Source organism: Pelophylax lessonae, assembly GCF_965119305.1.
Source record: "Pelophylax lessonae genome assembly, chromosome: 1".
Taxonomy (NCBI): Eukaryota; Metazoa; Chordata; class Amphibia; order Anura; family Ranidae; genus Pelophylax; species Pelophylax lessonae.
The window spans coordinates 175976544-175994512 of record NC_138768.1 but is presented as its reverse complement, the minus strand read 5'-3'; the positions used below and the strand labels follow the sequence as shown (position 1 = coordinate 175994512).

The 17969-nt window shown below is 45.1% G+C and overlaps 1 protein-coding gene across 1 annotated transcript in view; it reads left to right on the top strand.

Moving 5' to 3' along the window:
- Positions 1-17969, top strand: part of PJA2 (praja ring finger ubiquitin ligase 2) — a 94798-nt gene that overhangs the window by 25727 nt on the left and 51102 nt on the right. Inside the window, exon 2 of the mRNA XM_082243445.1 lies at positions 6154-6354. Within this exon, the coding sequence (XP_082099571.1) occupies positions 6156-6354 (199 nt within the window). The 5' untranslated portion in view covers positions 6154-6155. The remainder of the gene's footprint in view (positions 1-6153; positions 6355-17969) is intronic.

The window sequence follows — 17969 nt, the reverse complement described above, 5'->3', positions numbered from 1 at the left end:
TTGTTTGTTTTTTTAACAAGTTAGTTCCAGAGGGCCAAGATCCAGAGGAACTACAAGCAACAGCCGGCTGGTATTTGCACTGGATAATCTAGATCCTTAAGGTCTCCCAGCCTGGCTTGTGAGCATGAGCAAGTTATAGCCCAGAACTAGACCTCGCCACGACAGTGCCCCGATGGATGTGGACAAGCCTGCGAGTGGTTTGCTTTGCCCGGACGCAAATGACTTATAACGCCATGAGTTACAGCTTCCTTTTGGCTAACAACACCCCTATCCCGGATGAGAGGTGATCTGTGAGTAAGCTGTCCTCCCAACACCCTTGGAATAGTCGGACCTTAGGGGTTCCCTGTCATCCCAGAGGACAATCTGGGTACCCCTTGTTTCTCCCTCCCCTAGTATGTTTTCACCGTGGAGGGCGTTAAAAAAAAAAAAAAAAAAAAATGCCATTTTGCCGTAGTTCATAACCTCTGTGTTCCCATTAGGGTGTATGGGCAGCCGTTTTCTAGGATTTCCCATTGAAAACTGTAACTTTTCCTGCACTTTCTGTGTCAATTTCATTTTGGCTCTGATCTTCTGTGTCACTTTAATTTTTGCTCTGATCGAGACTGCACATTTTATCTGAGCTCTGGTAACGTTCTGGGGGTCTCCTGTAGGCTTCTCCCCTGCTCTGCTATATTAATATATTTGATCAGGGTTTTTTGGATTCCGCAGCTATATCGGGGGGACCGTGTTTTTCGCGGTCTTAAAGGGACATTGCCAAAAAAAAACGTTTTCTTCTGCAAATGGAATTCTAGGATAAAATTTATCCTGCAGACCCCCTGGAAATGGCTGCAGGACCCTCTGGCTCACAGTTGCAGGTGGAGATTGCAGTTTTTCTGCAAAGCCTGATGTCCAAAGGTGAGTCTGTTTATTCTGGTGCTGCTAGCCGCAAACGCCCCCTACCCTCACCTCCATCTTCAGGATCTTCGGATTCTGTCACAGACATGCTCGACGCAGACCACCCTGAGGGGTCGATGTCTTCGCATTCTGACGGTGAACAGGACCTGTCCTCCTCAGCTGTCGCACGGGAACGCACTTTGGTGGAAAATTTGACAGTTTCTGTAAGGGAAACTCTTAAAATGGCTGATGAACCCACAGCGTCAGGTACGCAGGTTTCTTTTGGCTCCCGCAAATATCGAAAATCGGGAAAAGCATTCCCTTGTCCTGGCTTGTTTCACTCTATTGTGGATGAACAATGGCGACAAATCAAGCGCCTGTTTGTGGTACCTAAGCGCTTTACTCGCCGCTATCCCTTTGCAGAGGCGGTGGCCAACATGTGGGCTGTCCCACCGAAAGTGGATTCCTTGGTAGCCAGCTTGAATAAAGCGACTAGTGCCGGTGGAAGAGTTTCCAACCTTTCCAGATCCTGTGGATAGACGGGTGGAATCCTTATCCCGTCATGTCCATGTGGTAACGGGTCACATTTTAAAGGCTAACTTTGTGAACGTTCTTGTAAAGCAGACTGCTGCTGAATGGGTGAGCTTACTGAAGAGTAACTTGGAAACTACGCAGCTTCCCCCCGCGGTTCTGGAGCTGTTGGACCAGTTGGTCCAGGCCCTGGTGTTCATGTGTGATACGTCCCTGAACTTGGCCTTATTGGTGGCCAGGATGTCAGCAGTGGGGGTTGCTATTAGGCGCATGATTTGACTGAAATGCTGGTCGGCTGACCAGGCCTCTAAGAAAGCTGTTGCTGATCTCCCTTTTACAGGGGATAAGCTATTTGGAGCCTCCCTTGACGAGTTCATCAAGGGTATCACGGGGGTTAAGAGCACTAATCTGCCCCAATCGTCTAAAGCAGTGTTTCTCAACTCCGTTCCTCGAGTTGGGGCACACTAACAGGCCAGATTTTAACTATTACCTTGGGGAGATGCAGACTAGAATACTGCAATCACTTAGCAGCAAATTATATCACCTGTGATGTATTTCAGTTTTCTTGCAAACCTGGCCTGTTTAGTGTGCCCTGAGGACAGGAGTTGAGAAACACTGGTCTAAAGGTAAGGCGCCACGCTCTATGCGGGGGCCTTCCTTTACTCCTCACCAACTTTTTTTTTTCGTGCCCCTGGGTCTCAAGAAAAAGGTAAGCCGTTTAGATCTTCTGGAGGGCCCAGAAAGCCATTGTCCGCTAAGTCCAAGATCGGCAAATTCGAACCTGCAGACAAGTCTTCGCCTGCATTGAAGGGGCGGCCTCACCCGATTCTGGGGTGGGCGGGGGGGGCGTCTTTGATGCTTTCAGGAAACCTGGACTTCCTTGATTCAGGACAAATGGGTTCACGAATTGATCCGTTCCAGATACAAAATCGAATTCCAGTCTCGTCCTTGGGACCAGTTCTTCCTGTCCAATCTTCACGTCCCCGGCCAGGCAAAGGGACCTGAGCAGGGCGGTAAACTACTTGCTTTTGCAAGGAGTGATTGTGCCAGTTCCAGCTCCGGAACGTTTTCAAGAATTTTATTCCAGTCTGTTCACTGTGCCCAGAAAAGAAGGCAAGGTGCGTCCCATCCTGGATCTCAAGGCTCTGAACTGTTTTGCGCGAGTACAGAGGTTTCGAATGGAATCCATCTGCACGGTTATTGGTCTTTGCATCAGGAGGATTTCTTGGCCTCCCATAGATATCAAGGACACATATTGAATAAAGGGGGGGGGGTGTGTGAAGTCGCCTAGTTTATGTTGACACTTAGTGCTGGTTCACACTTCCGCGTTTGCGGAGATCGCATGTAATTCGGAGCGCACTGCTCCTAATTACATGCGATCTGATGTACGGATGCGAGTTCAGCCATACACTTTGTATGGCTGAATTCGCACTGTATCCGCACCAAACACGCACATGAGGCTTTTTTTGAGCCGCAGTAGAATCGGATCGCACAATGGTTCACACTTGTCTAATCGGATTCTGTGCGTACTTACAGATTGCACTGCGATATGCGATCACAACTGGGGGTGTTGTTAACTTTTAATTGACCCCCCTTGCGTATCGCATATGGCAGTGTGAACTGCCAGATGTGTGGATGCGATGCGGGAACACGCTGCATATTCGCAGCGTTCCCGCATCTCAGAAGTGTGAACCGAGCCTTAAGGAAAACAGATCTGCTGCCTCTTTTTAAATGTGTGTGCACAATTTAAACAAATAAAAATAAAGAGATGAAAGGGCGCTGATGCATACAGTGTCTCAAATCAAAATAGTAAACATTCCAACAGTGTATAAACAATACTTGATCAATATAAAGAGAAACTAATATATACATTTTTTTACAGTGCTCAGAAATACTGTTTTGTGTAGAGTGCTTAAACCAGGCATAGGTACACCCAGAAAATATGCCTGATTTAATAGAGATTTATGTGCTGAAGTGGTAGATGAAGCAAAAACTATTCAGTACAATAAACAATATATATGATAAAAAAAAAAAAAATGATACGTGTGCGGTACCAGGTCCAAAGTGCCTATATAATTAAAGTGCTGAAGTGATGGACTTAATCAAACAGATGTGAATTGGTATACACTAGTGATATTCGTATCTATCAGTGCCGCACCTAGTGAAATACAATGCATGTAGGTGACATATTCAGTGAGTAAAGGCCCGTACACACGTACCGAACGTCGGCGGACGAAAGATCTGCCGATTGTACGCTTGTTAGTATGGTGCCTCCGACAGCTGTCAGCGCACATTCTGCCGACAAGAGTCTTTCTTGCAAGCATTAAAATTTTTGTATGCCGACACCAGAACGGACCATTGTTCGCCAGTCAGTACAGAATTCGGCCGACAGACCGCAGATTTGCAAGACTGGGCATGCTCAGAAAAGAAAAAACACAGGGAAAGTTAACCATTACATTTCATCACTTCAGTCTTTGCACTTTTCAACAGACACCGACATCCCGGGGAGAAAAGACGAACGTTTGTATGCCGACGATCGGTACGTGTGTACGGGGCTTTATTCCACAATGGATTAGTGTGATTATCAAGTGCAGGTGTTAGAATAGTAACATTTTAGTCCATTTTGGTGATTTTCAAGGAGAATATTATATCCAGGTGTTTTACCTCGTGATCCTTGTGAGCTATGTGATAATGATTAAATGCTCACCAGAGATAGGCGAGTCACACAGACCCTGCAGGTTTTATGATATTTATCCTACTGGATATACATGGGTATGGCCACTCCTTCTCCTCTCTCCTTTAATAGGGTCTCCTGGATCACTCACTTTATTCTCTCCTGCACATGACCCAGACCCTGCCTTTGTTGTGCTCCAACAACATTTTAGTTTATCATTGTCTGCCTAAGATTTAATCCTCTCAATTTTTCTTTTAGTGACATCGGTCACTAACACTGAAAGTAAGGTGGGGGTATCCAAAATTTTGGGCTGTCGCATGAACTCGAAAAATGGGCAAGACTTTCAAATGAGACATTTGTTCCTTTGACAACCCTTTAGGAAGGGTACTATCCATAGAAATTTCCTCTCTGCAAAAGGAAGGGAAATCACCCCAATGTCCACTGAAAGATTTTAGCCATTAGCCATTCCCTATTTTATCTCATTTTAAACAAAAAAAGTTTGGGATTTAGATATACTTTAGGAAATCTACTATCTAAGGTACGTGGCACAGGTCTTCAGAAAGCACTCTAATGACTAACTTTGGAGAGGGGTGCTTATTTGTTGCCTGGAGCTTGGACCACTTACCTACTGGGCACATTCACTCCCTTCCTGCCCAGGCCAATTTCCAGATTTCAGCGCTGGCACACCTTGAATGACAATTGCTCAAGCATGCAACACTGTACCCAAACAAAATGTATTTATTTTGTTTTTTTTGCGACAGAGCTTTCTCTTGGTATTTAATCACCACAAGTTTTTTTTTTTTTGTTATAAAATTTTCAAAATTTTAGGTATTTTTCTACTTCATTGAGTGGGGCACTGATTATGCCCTGATTATCAGTGTACATGTCCCCTGTGTGAATTTGCCGTTTATCGGCTGTCAGTGTGAGGAGAGGACTGCCGATTACCGGCAAATACTGTTTTACACTGTGATCATCTGTGATTGGATACAGCTGGTCACATGGTAAAGAGCCAATGTGATTGGCTCTTTACCCCAATCTGTGATCAGCTGTGCCCGAAGTACACACCCATCATAGATCTGTGCTGATGCACGCCGCAGGGGGGCATGCGGTAAGTGTGATTATGGGAAGACGTCCATAGATGCCCTTCTGGCAATGTGAGCCTACTCTAAAGCCGTCTTTCAGCTATAGCACAGGCGGGAGGTGGTTAAAGTGGTTCTAAAGTCAGAAGGTTTTTATCTTAATGCATTCTATGCACTAAGAAAAAAAAAAAAAAATGTGTGCAGCAGCTGCCCCCCAGCCCCATAATATTTACCTGAGCCCCAGCTCAATCCAGCGATCTTGCACAAGAGTCTTGGCTGTCTGCGACTCTCCCTCTTGATTGGCTGAGACAGCAGTGAGGCACAGTTGGCTTCATCTGCTGTCAGTCAGTGAGCCAATGAGTAGTGAGTGGAGACGGGGCTGAGTCACAGCTCTGTGTCTGGACACACGGAGCCTCGGCTTGGGTGCCCCATAGCAAGCTGCTTGCTGTGGGGGCAGGAGGGGAGGGCCCAGGAACGCTGATTAGGATCCAGGCTGCTCTGTGCAACACTTTACAGAGCAGGTAAATATAACATATTTGTTATTTTTAAATGGGGGGAAAAAAGGAGACTAGTATCAATTTAAGGTTAATTGAGTGAAGAATATAGCACATCTGCTGTTTTAGCCCCCGTTCACACTGGGGCGACGCTACTTCGCCGGGCGACCTCACAGGTCGCGGCGAGCTGCTCGCCCCGCGACCTCGGAGCGGCCGGCACGGACTTCATAACATTGAAGTCTATGTAGGTCGCTCCGGGTCGCCCCAAAGAAGCTCCGGACCCTTTTTCTAAGTCGGAGCGACTTGTGTCGCTCCTATTAGAACGGGTCCATAGCTTCTGTATGGCGGGCGACCTACGGTGACCTGTCAGGCGACCAGGTCGCCTGACAGGTCGCCTCAGTGTGAACGGGGGCTTACTGGATAGAACTATTAGCTGAATAACTTCTTGTTGCTTTTACTTGTTTGGAATTGCTATTTATTTTGATTGTTTGTTTTATTGCAGGAATGGGTCAGGAAGCTGGTAAGACTGCCTGGCCTAAACCTTCTGGGGGATATCAGACGCTCACTGGGCGGAGATATGGAAGACGACACGCATATATTAGTTTCCGACCCTCTCTAGAGAGTCCCAACAGATCTTCAGCTCGCCAGAAGAGGGAAGGTGAAGGCCTGGAATTGGGCAATGTGCAGAAGGAAAACAATTTAAGTGTGTGATATGTTGTTGTTCTTATTAATGTAACCTATTTATTGCAACGGTTTTAAAAAATATTTTCCATTTTCAATACATGTGGAAAAGCACCTCTACTTTGAAGTAATGGCGAGGTAGCAGTGAGTGTGTCCTTGTCAGCTCCTTGAGGGGGACTAGAGGGCTTGCAGTACATCTGTTACACTGAGAGCCAAGTGACTGCATGGATGGGGTCAAAGAGGAGTTCATTCTGTTGTTTTCAAAGGCAGTGGGTCAGAAAGGAGAGCTCAAGCTGCTAAACATTCCTCTCATAATAGATGGGGTTCCTCTATTTTAAAGTGGAAAAATAATTTTCCTAAACTGTTTTACTGGGCTTATTGTTCAGGTATGAAGGCTAGTGAAATTGAGCATAACTTTACGTGTTCATGTCCTACGTCATAATTACTTGTTATGTCTACATCAAAAGGCAAAGTGTATTTTTGGTGTTATCACTTGACTCCTTTTTGAAAGCATTTTTATTTTTTTTTAAGACTGGGGAAATATCGTAGAGTTAAAAAAAAAAAAAGAGGAGATTAAGGGAGGATATGATCAACATGTAGGAATACATAAGTGGTCCATTATAGTGCACTTGGGGTTGAATTATTCACCTTAAGGTCATCACCGTGGACAAGGGGGCACTCCTTACACCTGGAGGAAAAGAGATTTAATCTCCAAATACAGAAAGGCTTCTTTCAATCAAGCATGGATTTTTTCCTAAATGCACATAATGTAACTGGATACTAATATTTATAGGTAAAGTTGATCCAGGGTGATATCTGACTGCCTCTTGGTGGGATTAGGAAGGAATTTTTTTTATTTATTTTTTTCCCCTGCTGGAGAAAATGGGATCATGCTTTTTATATTGGGGTTTTTTTTTTTTTTTTTTTACTTTGCTGGATCACTGTGAGTATAGAATAGTGCATATGGAGGTTTTCCAGTATGTGTTTGTTTTTTATGGGATTTTCTTCTAACTCGATTAACTATAAATCAATATAATCATTAGGAATGAGTGCCACAAGTGTAAAATTAAATACCGTAATTACATAATAAACACATTGGCTTTTTTGTTGGACCAATTGCTAGTCCTGTCCAGTCCTGATTTTAGTTATGTGTTTTGAGTTACTGAAGTTGGTCATTTTTTATTTTTTTTATATTCCACTTTTAGAAGCCATGGTGGCTTAGATCTTTGTTTCTCTTTCGTTCATTGACAGATACAGCTCCTGATTCTTCTTAACCATTGAGTTAAACTGCCCCCTACAGGAGTAGGACACTAGGCAGGAAAAAGCTTGACTACGCCTATGGGCAGTCCCAGGGGGTATACACCCACTCTAGGCTATAGACACTTAGTTTTTTTTTCTGCCTAGTCAGGAGTAAGGACCTAGTTCCTTGCTGGGATCTCTGGACCTGACAATTTTTTTTTTTTCTTTCTTAAATGGAATTTTTAATTATTTTTTTTTTCTTTTTCCTCTTCTTTTTATTATCGTTCGTGTGAGAACTAAAATCAAGTGCCGGACTGGGCGACTAACTGGATAATATAGATCCTTAAGCTGGATACACACTATCCAACTTTTGTGGTTAGATTTCCTTCAGATTTACCTTTTCTATGTAGTGCAAGGGCCTGCCAGAATGCATACAAATTGAAAATGTTTAGGTTTGACCTCATATTATATGGTTTTGGTAAATCTAAAGGAAAAAATCTTCAGAAAATCTTATAGTGTGTATGGCCCTTTAGGAGCCCCCCAGTCTGGCCAGCGAGCGCGTGCAGACTGCAGTTCTGCGCTAGGTCAGCCACAACATAGCCCCACTAGACAGGGGCTGGCCTGCGAGTTTAACATCTCGCGAGGACACATACGAACTGGCCTTGGCCTGAGTCGTAGCGTTTTCCTCCTGGTCGACAGCAACCACAGTACGATGGAGCTGTGTTCTTCCAGGAGTGGTGCCCACCCTGTTTTTGGTGCAGTAAGTAGCTGACCCCCCACTAGAGGGTTTTGGGGTAGACGTGGGCCCCTCCCTGGGATGGTCGGACCCCAGTGCATGTAGCTGAAGCCCCCACTTTTCCTTTGGGCTTATGCCAGGCTAAGTATCTGTGCAATTGCGGCTGGGCCTCCACAAAAATTTTAGACCACGGCTTGCGACCTTCTGGGCCATATTGACATCTTGGCACCTCCCTTGAACTTTTTGATGCTCTGGGGGTGCTTCATTTTAAATTGCAGTCATTGTGTGGGGCACCTGCCTTGTTTTAGTGAGGGTACCCTGCCTTTAAGGGGGCTATGTCCTATTATGTCCTCTATTGAGGGCAACCCCCCCCCCCCCCCCCGGCCAGTGTCCCCTTGCGGGATCGCAGTCGGCGGCCTTCCCCGATATGTTTTCGGGGTGAGCTCAGTATAAAGCAACCCTACTGGGTCTGCGTCCACGCACACTGAGTGCTCAAATAGTGAGGAGGTTTCCCCTGCTCCTCTAACCACGTTTAAATAGGCACTGGTGGATGCGCTGTTTGTGTCAGTGCGTGAAACTTCAAAAATGGAGGTTGCGGTTGATCCTGCGTCGGAGGCACCGGTTACTTTTGGCACCCATAGGCCCTTCAAAGCAGCGAGAGTGTTCCTTTTTCTGCTTACCTTGACAACTTGTCACAAAACAGTGGGGTTGTCCAAAATGCAGTGGTTGCTTGCGGTATCTTTATGAGGATTTGGTGCGGACCGACCTGTAGTGGACTCACCGGTTTCCAGGTCAAATTGGGCTACCTTCATCCCAGTTGAGGAATCCCAACCCTTACAAGTCCAGCTAATACGGCGGATGCTCTGGCCTGCCATATGTGTGTTGTGGCCGTTTCGGCAATTAGGCCGGTAATTACTATTGCCCTGGTGTCCCAGACTCTGCCCGAGTGGGCTAAGCTTTTACGCCGGGACCTGGAGGGAGAACAGCTTCCCCCTGTCTTTGCAGAGCTGGCGGACCAGTTGGTCCAAGGGCTACAGTTTGTCTGTGATGCCCCTTTTTGGATGCGGCTCCTTTCGATTTCTAGGCTGTCTGTTTCAGCAGTGGTCCTTCAGCGTATTGTCTGGCTGAAATGTTGGTCTGCGGACTAGTCTTCTAAGTAGACCTTATCTGATCTCTCTCTTGTAGGGGATCCCCTGTTTGGAGCTTCCTTGGATGACATCGTTAAGTGTCTCATAGGGGGGAAGAGTACTCTACTCTACTCTTCTTCCCCAGGCTACCAAGGGCAAGAAGCCCCGTCATAGATATGGGCTAATTCTCCTTGGCTCCTAAGCGGCCTCTCTTTGTCTCTAATGGTCTCAAGACAAGGAATCAATCAAAAGTCAGGGGTTCCAAGAGGTCCTGGTCTAGCAAGCTACGAGCGGGCTCTTCCAGACCTGCAGACAAGGCTGCCTCTGCATGAAGGGATCCCCTTAACCATATCTGGGGTGAGGGAACATCTTCCCTGGCTTCTGAATCCATTGACCTCCCTGTTACAGGTCAAATAGTTCCACAAATTTATTCTTTCAGGTTACAAGATTGCGTTCGTTTTTTTCCTCTGGAAAGGTTTTTTTTCCCTTCCAACCTGCACTTGTCCCCAGATTGTTTACGGGGTCTCTTTGGGGCAGTGCAAGACTTGTTACTTCTAGTAGTGATTGTTCTGGTTCCGACTTCGGAACATTTTCAAGGGTTTTTACTCAAACCTTTTTACGGTCCCCAGGAAGGAAGACAAGGCATGTCCAATTCTGAACCTTAAGGCGCTAAGCTGCTTTGTACGAGTACAGAAGTTCTGCATGGAGTCCATTCACATGGTAGTGGCATCCCTACTTCAGGGGGACTTCTTCTCGCTTCTATCGACAGCAAGGATGCCTACCTGCACATTCTAAAATGTGCTGGTCGACAGCGCTTCCTCCGGTTTGCCGTGGCCGAGGAGCATTAGGAGTTTGGTTTGGTTCCTGAACATTCAAGAGTTTGCTTTGGTTCTGTCCACAAAAATCTGGGCTACCGGAGTGCTTCCACCTCGTAAAAAAAAAAAAAAACTCCAGACATTGCAGGAGGCAATTCAGCTTTTGTTCAGCAGACAGTCCTCCCTCCAGGGTTTTCATGCACGTGCTGGGCCTGATGGTGTCCCTTGAGGTGCTCTGTTTGCACAGTTCCACACAAGACCTCTGCTAAAGAGATTCTGATGAAATGGGTAAAGGATCCACGGTCTCTAGCAGGGGCTTCGCTCTCCTGCACTTTGAAAGGGAAAATCCTTCTCCCCCTGTACTGGACGGTTGTCTCTACAGATGCGAGCCTGTGTGGGTGGGGAGGCATCCTCGGCACAGACGTTCTCATGGAGTCTGGACTCTGGAAGAGCCCAGTAAACTGACTAGTGTACTGGAACTCCGAGCAATCAAACTTTGTCTGGCTCATTGGACAATCGTCTTCAGGGGTGTCCGGTACTAATTGTTTTGACAATGCCATGGCTGCGGTCTATGTCAGCCACCAAGGGGGCATAAGAAGTGTCCTGGTGGCTCGGTAAGTAGCCGATGTTCTAAGGTGGGCGGACTGATTCGTTCCAGCCCTCTCAAACATCTGCCACGACTCCTGTGCAGGATTCAGGCAGAAGGGATTCCAGTCATTCTAGTGGCTCCAAACTGGCCTCGCCGGTGTTGGTAATTTGGTCTGGTCTGGCTGGTCACCAATGCTCCTTGGGGACTTGCTCTCAGGGAGGATCTGCTGTCCCAGGGACCAACTTTCCATCCTGCTTTGCAGTCGCTGGCTTTAACGACTTGGTTGTTGAACACCAGGTGCTGAAGGATGGAGGTTTGTTTGAGTCAGCGATTCCTACGCTGTTAAAAGCTAAGAAATCTGCCTCTAGGAAGATCTACCATTGTACGTGGAAGACGTACATGGCATGGTGTTAGTCTCTTGGGGTTCATCCTCGCTCCTTCTTGGTGGATCGGATCTTTACCTTCCTTCAACAGGGGGGGGGGTTGAACATTGGGTTTTGGCTGTCTTTTTCCACGACCTTTGGCCACACACTTCCTGGTGCGTACCTTTTTCTTCAGGGTGTCCGACATTTGGTTCCTTCAGCGTGGGTTCCGTTGCCCTCCTGGAATCCTAATATGGTGTGTTCAGCTCTACTGAAGTTCTCTTTGAAAATTTTCGGGAGGTGGTGCATTGCCTCTGTCTCATTCCTTCCTATGGTGGTCTCTGACTGTCATTTGAATGCTGATATTGTGCTGCCTGCAATCAAATTGTCTTGGATGTGGTCCGGGCAATTAGAATGTACCTGGTAGCTACTCAGTTTCTTAGGAAATCACTCTATTTGTGCTCATGGACGGACCTCACAAGGGGTTGTCCGCTTCTTCTGCGACCATTTTCAGATTGATCAGATGATGGTTCAGGCCTATTGCTTCAGGGGTAAGGTTTCTCCTTTCTCTATTTAAGCGCAGTCTACTCGGGCACTTAAGGTCTCCTGGGCTTTCCGTCTTCAAGCGTCAATGACGCAGGTTTGCAAGGCGTTCGTCAGTGTACACTTTTACAAAGATTTTTGTAAAGTGGTCGTGTTGGCATCCGCTGATGCTTCTTTTGGCCGCAAGGTTTTGGAGGTTTTTAGAGGACCTGGTCCTCTTTGAGGGTGTATTGTTTTTCAGGTGAGCTCCAGTTTTGTTTTGACCTCTGTTACCTGGTTGACTATGGTTAGCCTTGGGGAATTTTTTTTTTTTTTTTTCTGATGTTTTCCCACCCCTCATGTTTAACACTGCTTTGGGACGTTCCAATGGTTAAGAATCCGGAGCTGTGTCCATCAATAAATGAAAGAGAAAATTTGATTTTTGACTTACTGTAAAATACAGAGTTAGATTTGTTCTGACACTGCTTGTAACAAAATTGAGTGCTTCCAGCTGAGTGTGGGTGTAATACCCCCTGGGACTGCCCATAGGCGTAGTCAAGCTTTTTCCTGCCTAGTGTCCTCCTGTAGGGGGCAGTATAACCCAATTGTTAATAAGAATCAGGAGCTATGGCTGTGTCCATCAAGAACATAAGAGCAATGTATTTTAAGGCTTTAAAATTTTTGTTGGCCGTCCAACACAAGTCAAAAATTTTTTTTTTTTTTTACATTTGGGTTATACTTGTCTATTTACAGAACAGTGAATAGAGCTGATGACCTTAACCAGGGAACATACTTCTTGCACATAGCAGAATATATCTGTAAAATGATTAAATCCGGATTTGGTTACTAATGGTAGCGGCGGCGACATCCCCCCCCCCCCCCCCCCCCCCATCTTAAAAAAAATCAGGTCCAGGAGCTTTTTTTTTTCCCTCCGCATTTTTGTTTTTAACTGTATATCCTACAGAGCAGGGTTGATTTGTTCAACTGGAAAGTGCAAAATCTGGTGCAGCTATGCATAGAAACAGTGCACAGCTGCACCAAATTTTGCCCACTCCAGTTTTATTAAATCAACCCCAGTGTGTTCTCATGATTGAATCTCATGATTGAACATTAAATCTAACTCCAAATAAAAAAATAAAATAATATATATATTTTATTTTTTTTGCATGGGGAACAGTTATCGGTCAGGTTTTATTTCTTTGAGCTCCTTCATTTCTTGTCCTTGTGACACCCATAGAAGAAATTGAGCATGTGGTTGAAACTGGGATAGGAAGGTCTTTTATCAGAAGTTGTAACGCTTCCCTACTGCTTAAAATGGGTTTCTGTTTTTTGTTGATGAGTGAGTGGAGTGATTTTCAGATTTACTTCCTACCCTGAGAGGAAGTGAGGGGAAAATCACCCCAGTTGGGACCCTGATGGCTCAGACTTGAGACGCTCTAACCATTCCCCACTCTGTAATAAAAAAAATACGTTTTGCATGGAGCTGCGCTATAAATTACACCTGTGCTTAGCGAATGTGGAGCCTGCCAATGCTCTTCTCAAAATAGTTGGTTCCCTTTATGGTCATTTTGATTCAGTGCCTTCAGGAGCTTACTGTCCCAAAATAAGCTTGCAGATCAGTAGATGACTTCAATCTGGTTGTTTCATGTCTGTTTTCGGTCAGTAGCTCAGAAAGTATCACACAATCTGCATTCTCCAGGGGGGGTCCTTTTTAACCACTTCCATACCGAGTCATGTAAAATGACGTCGGCAAAGTGGTTGTCTAGATCCGGGCCGCCGTCATATGACGTCGGCCCGTTCTAGCAGCCAGTGCGCGCCCCCCGGCGGCGCGCAGCGGCGCGATCAGGGATGAGGCTTGTCCCTCGGACATAGCCCATCCCTGATCAAGGTAAACAGCCAATAGAAATTGGCTGTTTACCACGTGATCGGCTGTGTCAATCACAGCCGATCACATGAGCCGCTCGTTCTCTCTGCAATGCGCGCCCCCGGGGGCGCGCAGAGCAGCAATCGGGGACGTCGATCCCCGATCTAGGTAAAGAGCCAATGAAATTGGCTTACCACGTGACCGGCTGTGTCCAATCACAGCCAGTCACAAATGTCAACAGAGAACACGGTAACTAGCTGTCACAGTGTTCTCCTCCTCACACACTGATCCTGTGTGAGGAAGAGAGTGTGGTAACAGCTAGTTACCAAGTACAGTGCACCCCAAACACACTGATTGCCCCCCCCCCAATAAAGAGCACCTGTCACTAGCCCATCAAAGCACCTGTCACTAGCCCATCAAAGTACCCGAGTACCTGTCACCAGCCCATCAGGTACTCGGGTACTCGGGTACTCTGATGGGCTGGTGACAGGTATTCGGGTACTCTGATGACGGGTACTCGGGTACTCTGATGACGGGTACTCGGGTACTCTGATGACGGGTACTCGGGTACTCTGATGACGGGTACTCGGGTACTCTGATGACGGGTACTCGGATACTCTGATGAAGGGTACTCGGATACTCTGATGAAGGGTACTCGGGTACTCTGATGAAGGGTACTCGGGTACTCTGATGACGGGTACTCGGGTACTCTGATGACGGGTACTCGGGTACTCTGATGACGGGTACTCGGGTACTCTGATGACGGGTACTCTGATGACGGGTACTCGGATACTCTGACGGGCACCCTTCATACAGCCACCATGTCTAAGTCCAAAAAGGTTTATATACGTCCTCCGTTTAAACCTAAATACCGGTGTTATGGTAGCAGATAGCTGCCATAACCCTGGTATTTTTTTAAACGGTGGACAGTTGGCTTTCCGATAAGGGTGGTCCCAGCGGCGGATTCGCCGTGGGATCACCCTTCCGGGATGGCGGAAGAGGCACCCCCCCCCCTCCCGCCGCGTTCCGGTCCTTTTCCCCGCTTACCGGACCCGCCGGCAGCGGGGAAAACTATCCGGTCCCAGATCCTCACAGACAGGATGTCGAGTGAGGGCAAGCTTGCCCTCACTTGACTCTATGGTCTTGGAGGACCGGAGCTACGGAAAATGTTGTTGCCTAGCAACCGGTTTAAAGGTCCTTTTTTTTTTTTTTTTTTCTATCTTTTAGTGTACTTGTGAGATCTGAGTACTTTTTGACCCCAGATCTCACAAAAAAGAGGTCCTGTCGTGCCTATTTCTATTACGAGGAATATTTACATTCCTTTTTAATAGAAATAAAAATGATCAATTTTTTTTTTTTTTAATACGGTGTAAAAATAAAAAATAATAAATAGTAAAAAAAAAAATTAAAGCGCCCTATCCCCGTGAGCTCGCGCGCAGAAGCGAACGCATACAGAAACCCCGCCCGCATATGTAAACGGTGTTCAAACCACACATGTGAGGTATCGCCGCGATCGTTAGAGCAAGGGGAATAATTTGAGCCCTAGACCTCCTCTGTAACTCAAAGATGGCAACCTGTAGAAATTTTTAAATTGTCGCCTATGGGGATTTTTAAGTACCAAAGTTTGTCGCCATTCCGTGAGCGTGCGCAATTTTGAAACATGACATGTTGGGTATCTATTTACTCGGCGTAACATTATCTTTCACATTATGGAAAAAAATTGGGCTAACTTTACTGGTTTCTTATTTTTTAATTAAAAAAAGTGAATTTTTTCCAAAAAAATTGCGTTTGGAAGACCGCTGCGCAAATACGGTGTGATAAAAAATATTGCAATAATCTCCATTTTATTCTCTAGGGTCTCTGCTAAAAAAAAATATGTTTGGGGGTTCTAAGCAGTTTTCTAGCAAAACAACTGATTTTAGCTTGTAAACACCAAATGTCAAAAATAGGCCTAGGCAAGTGGCTAGGATGCATGATGATGTTCCTTGGATGTTAGGCCCCTCTATATGGCTAGGCTGTGAAAAAGTCTCACACATGTGGTATTGCCATACTCAGGAGGAGTGGCAGAATGTATTTTGGGGTGTCATTTTTGCTGTGTACATGCTATGTGTTAGGAATATCGTATAAATTGACAACTTTGTGTAAAAAAAAAAAAAAAAAAAAAGTTTTCATTTTTTTCCCACATTTTCCAAAAACTTGTGGAAAAAAATATGTTCAAACGACCCATAATGCCTCATAGAATATACGTTGGAGTGTTTGCTTTCCAAGATGGGGTCATTTTGTGGACTTTTCCATTGTATTGGTGCTCTAGGGCCTTGAAAAGTGTGATAGGTAGTAAGAAAGTTTTATGTGTATTTATGCTCCTAGAACGCCTGAAGGTGCTTCTTGGACGTGGAGTCTCTTTTTGTGGCCAGGCTGTGTAAAAGTCTCACACATGTGGTATCGCCATACTCGGAAGGAGTAGCAGAATGTATTTTTGGGTGTAATTTTTGCTGTGTACATGCTATGTGTTAGAAATAGCTTATAAATTGACAACTTTGTGGGAAAAAAAAGAAAAAAAAAATTTTCTTCATTTTCCCAAGAATTGTGGGAAAAAATTACAACTTCAAAAAACCCACCATGCCTCTTACTAAATACCTTGGACTGTCTACTTTACAAAAAGGGGTCATTTGGGGGGTATTTGTACTGTCCTGACATTTCAGGGCCTCAAGAAAGGAGATAGGCAGTCAGTACATCTGGTGTGATCAATTTTCAGTAATTGGTACCATAGCTTCTAGACTCGATAACTTTCACACAGACTAAATAATATACACTAATTTGGGTTAATTTTACCAGAGACATGTAGCAGTATACATTTTGGCCCAAATGTATGAAGAAAAATTAATTTTTTGCAAAATTTTATAATTGAAACTAAAAAAAAGTTTTTTTTTTCAAAATTTTTGCTCTTTTTTTTGCATATATCACGAAAAAAAAAAACCCCAGTTGTGATCAAATACCACCAAAAGAAAGCTCTATTTGTGTGAAAAAAATGATAAAAAGTTTGTTTGGTTACAGTGTAGCATGACTGAGCAATTGTCATTCAAAGTGTGAGAGTGCTGAAAGCTGAAAATTGGTCTGGGCAGGAAGGGTGTCTAACTGCTCTGTATGGAAGCGGTTAACTGTTCTATTTGTTCGTTGGCTTTAACAGAAAACTCAGGTCCGAGATGGGTAACCTTGGCATTCCAGATGTGGTGAAACAAATCTCATCATGCACCTGCTTATGGGAGTAATGCCTGTCACTGCTAGAGACCAGCAATACATCATGGGATTTGTAGTGCTACGACTAGAATGCCCAGTTTGGCCACCCTGTCTTAATTCTTGTAACATGAAGAAAGAAACAATGAGCTCTGTCACATTTTACCTTTCAGCAACTTCATACAGTTGAAAGATTTCTAACTGGGTTTCAAATTGTTTATTTTGAGTTAAAACCCTAGTGTCTAATGGTGAAACACTTGGGCCAATTTCAGATCTATACATGCACGTTCTAATGCATATTTGTTATAAAGCATGTTGGGCATATATTTATTTATATGGGGGTTCATTTTAATGGGCATCCAGTCATTTAAGCAGTAAGCAACTCTCTTGGCCCATCAACACCCAATAACCCATACATGTTAAACAAAACATGTTGCTGGTGTTAGAGGGAGAGAGCGTTGGGTACATTTTTAGTTGCTTTTAGAAAAGTGGCTTATTACCAGCTTGTAGGAAATTGAATGCTGTTCCATGTGTGTTTTTAATATGTGTGCATCGGTTGTAAGTAGGCTGTTGGTGTACCTATACTAAACAGACTATGGACACCCCAAAACATTGGGTATACTTGGACCCCCTTAAACCTCCACCTACTAGCTTGCAAGGGTGGAACCAGAGCAGTGGGCTTCATCTTGAGTTAAAGCCAAACTCCAGAACCAGGAGTACAGCTATAGCTATACTCCCAGCACTTTTACAAGAGCGATGCTGCTTTCTCACACTGCAGCGACTCTTCCCGCCCCTGCCCTCCACTTTCCAAGCACAGAAGACTTTGTATTTATATGAACCTATACACCAAATACAAAGCACTCTAACTGGGCAGGAGGAGGGGAAAAGGCAGGCAGAGCAGCTGCATCTGCTAGAACAAAAACCTTAAGCTCCAGCATTGGAACACTGGAAGTGTAGCAATAGCTGTGCTTCCAGCGCTCAGTAATGTAAATTAAAGAGCGATATATTAAGCACTTCGTTGGACTTAACCCATAGTAGTTCCTCAAATTTAAGAAAATGGCTGAATTCCTGGAGTTCAGCTTTAAGTTTGCACTCTTTAGTACTGTGGGTTTTTATATCTTGGGGCACCCTAAACTTTGAAGCTTCTAG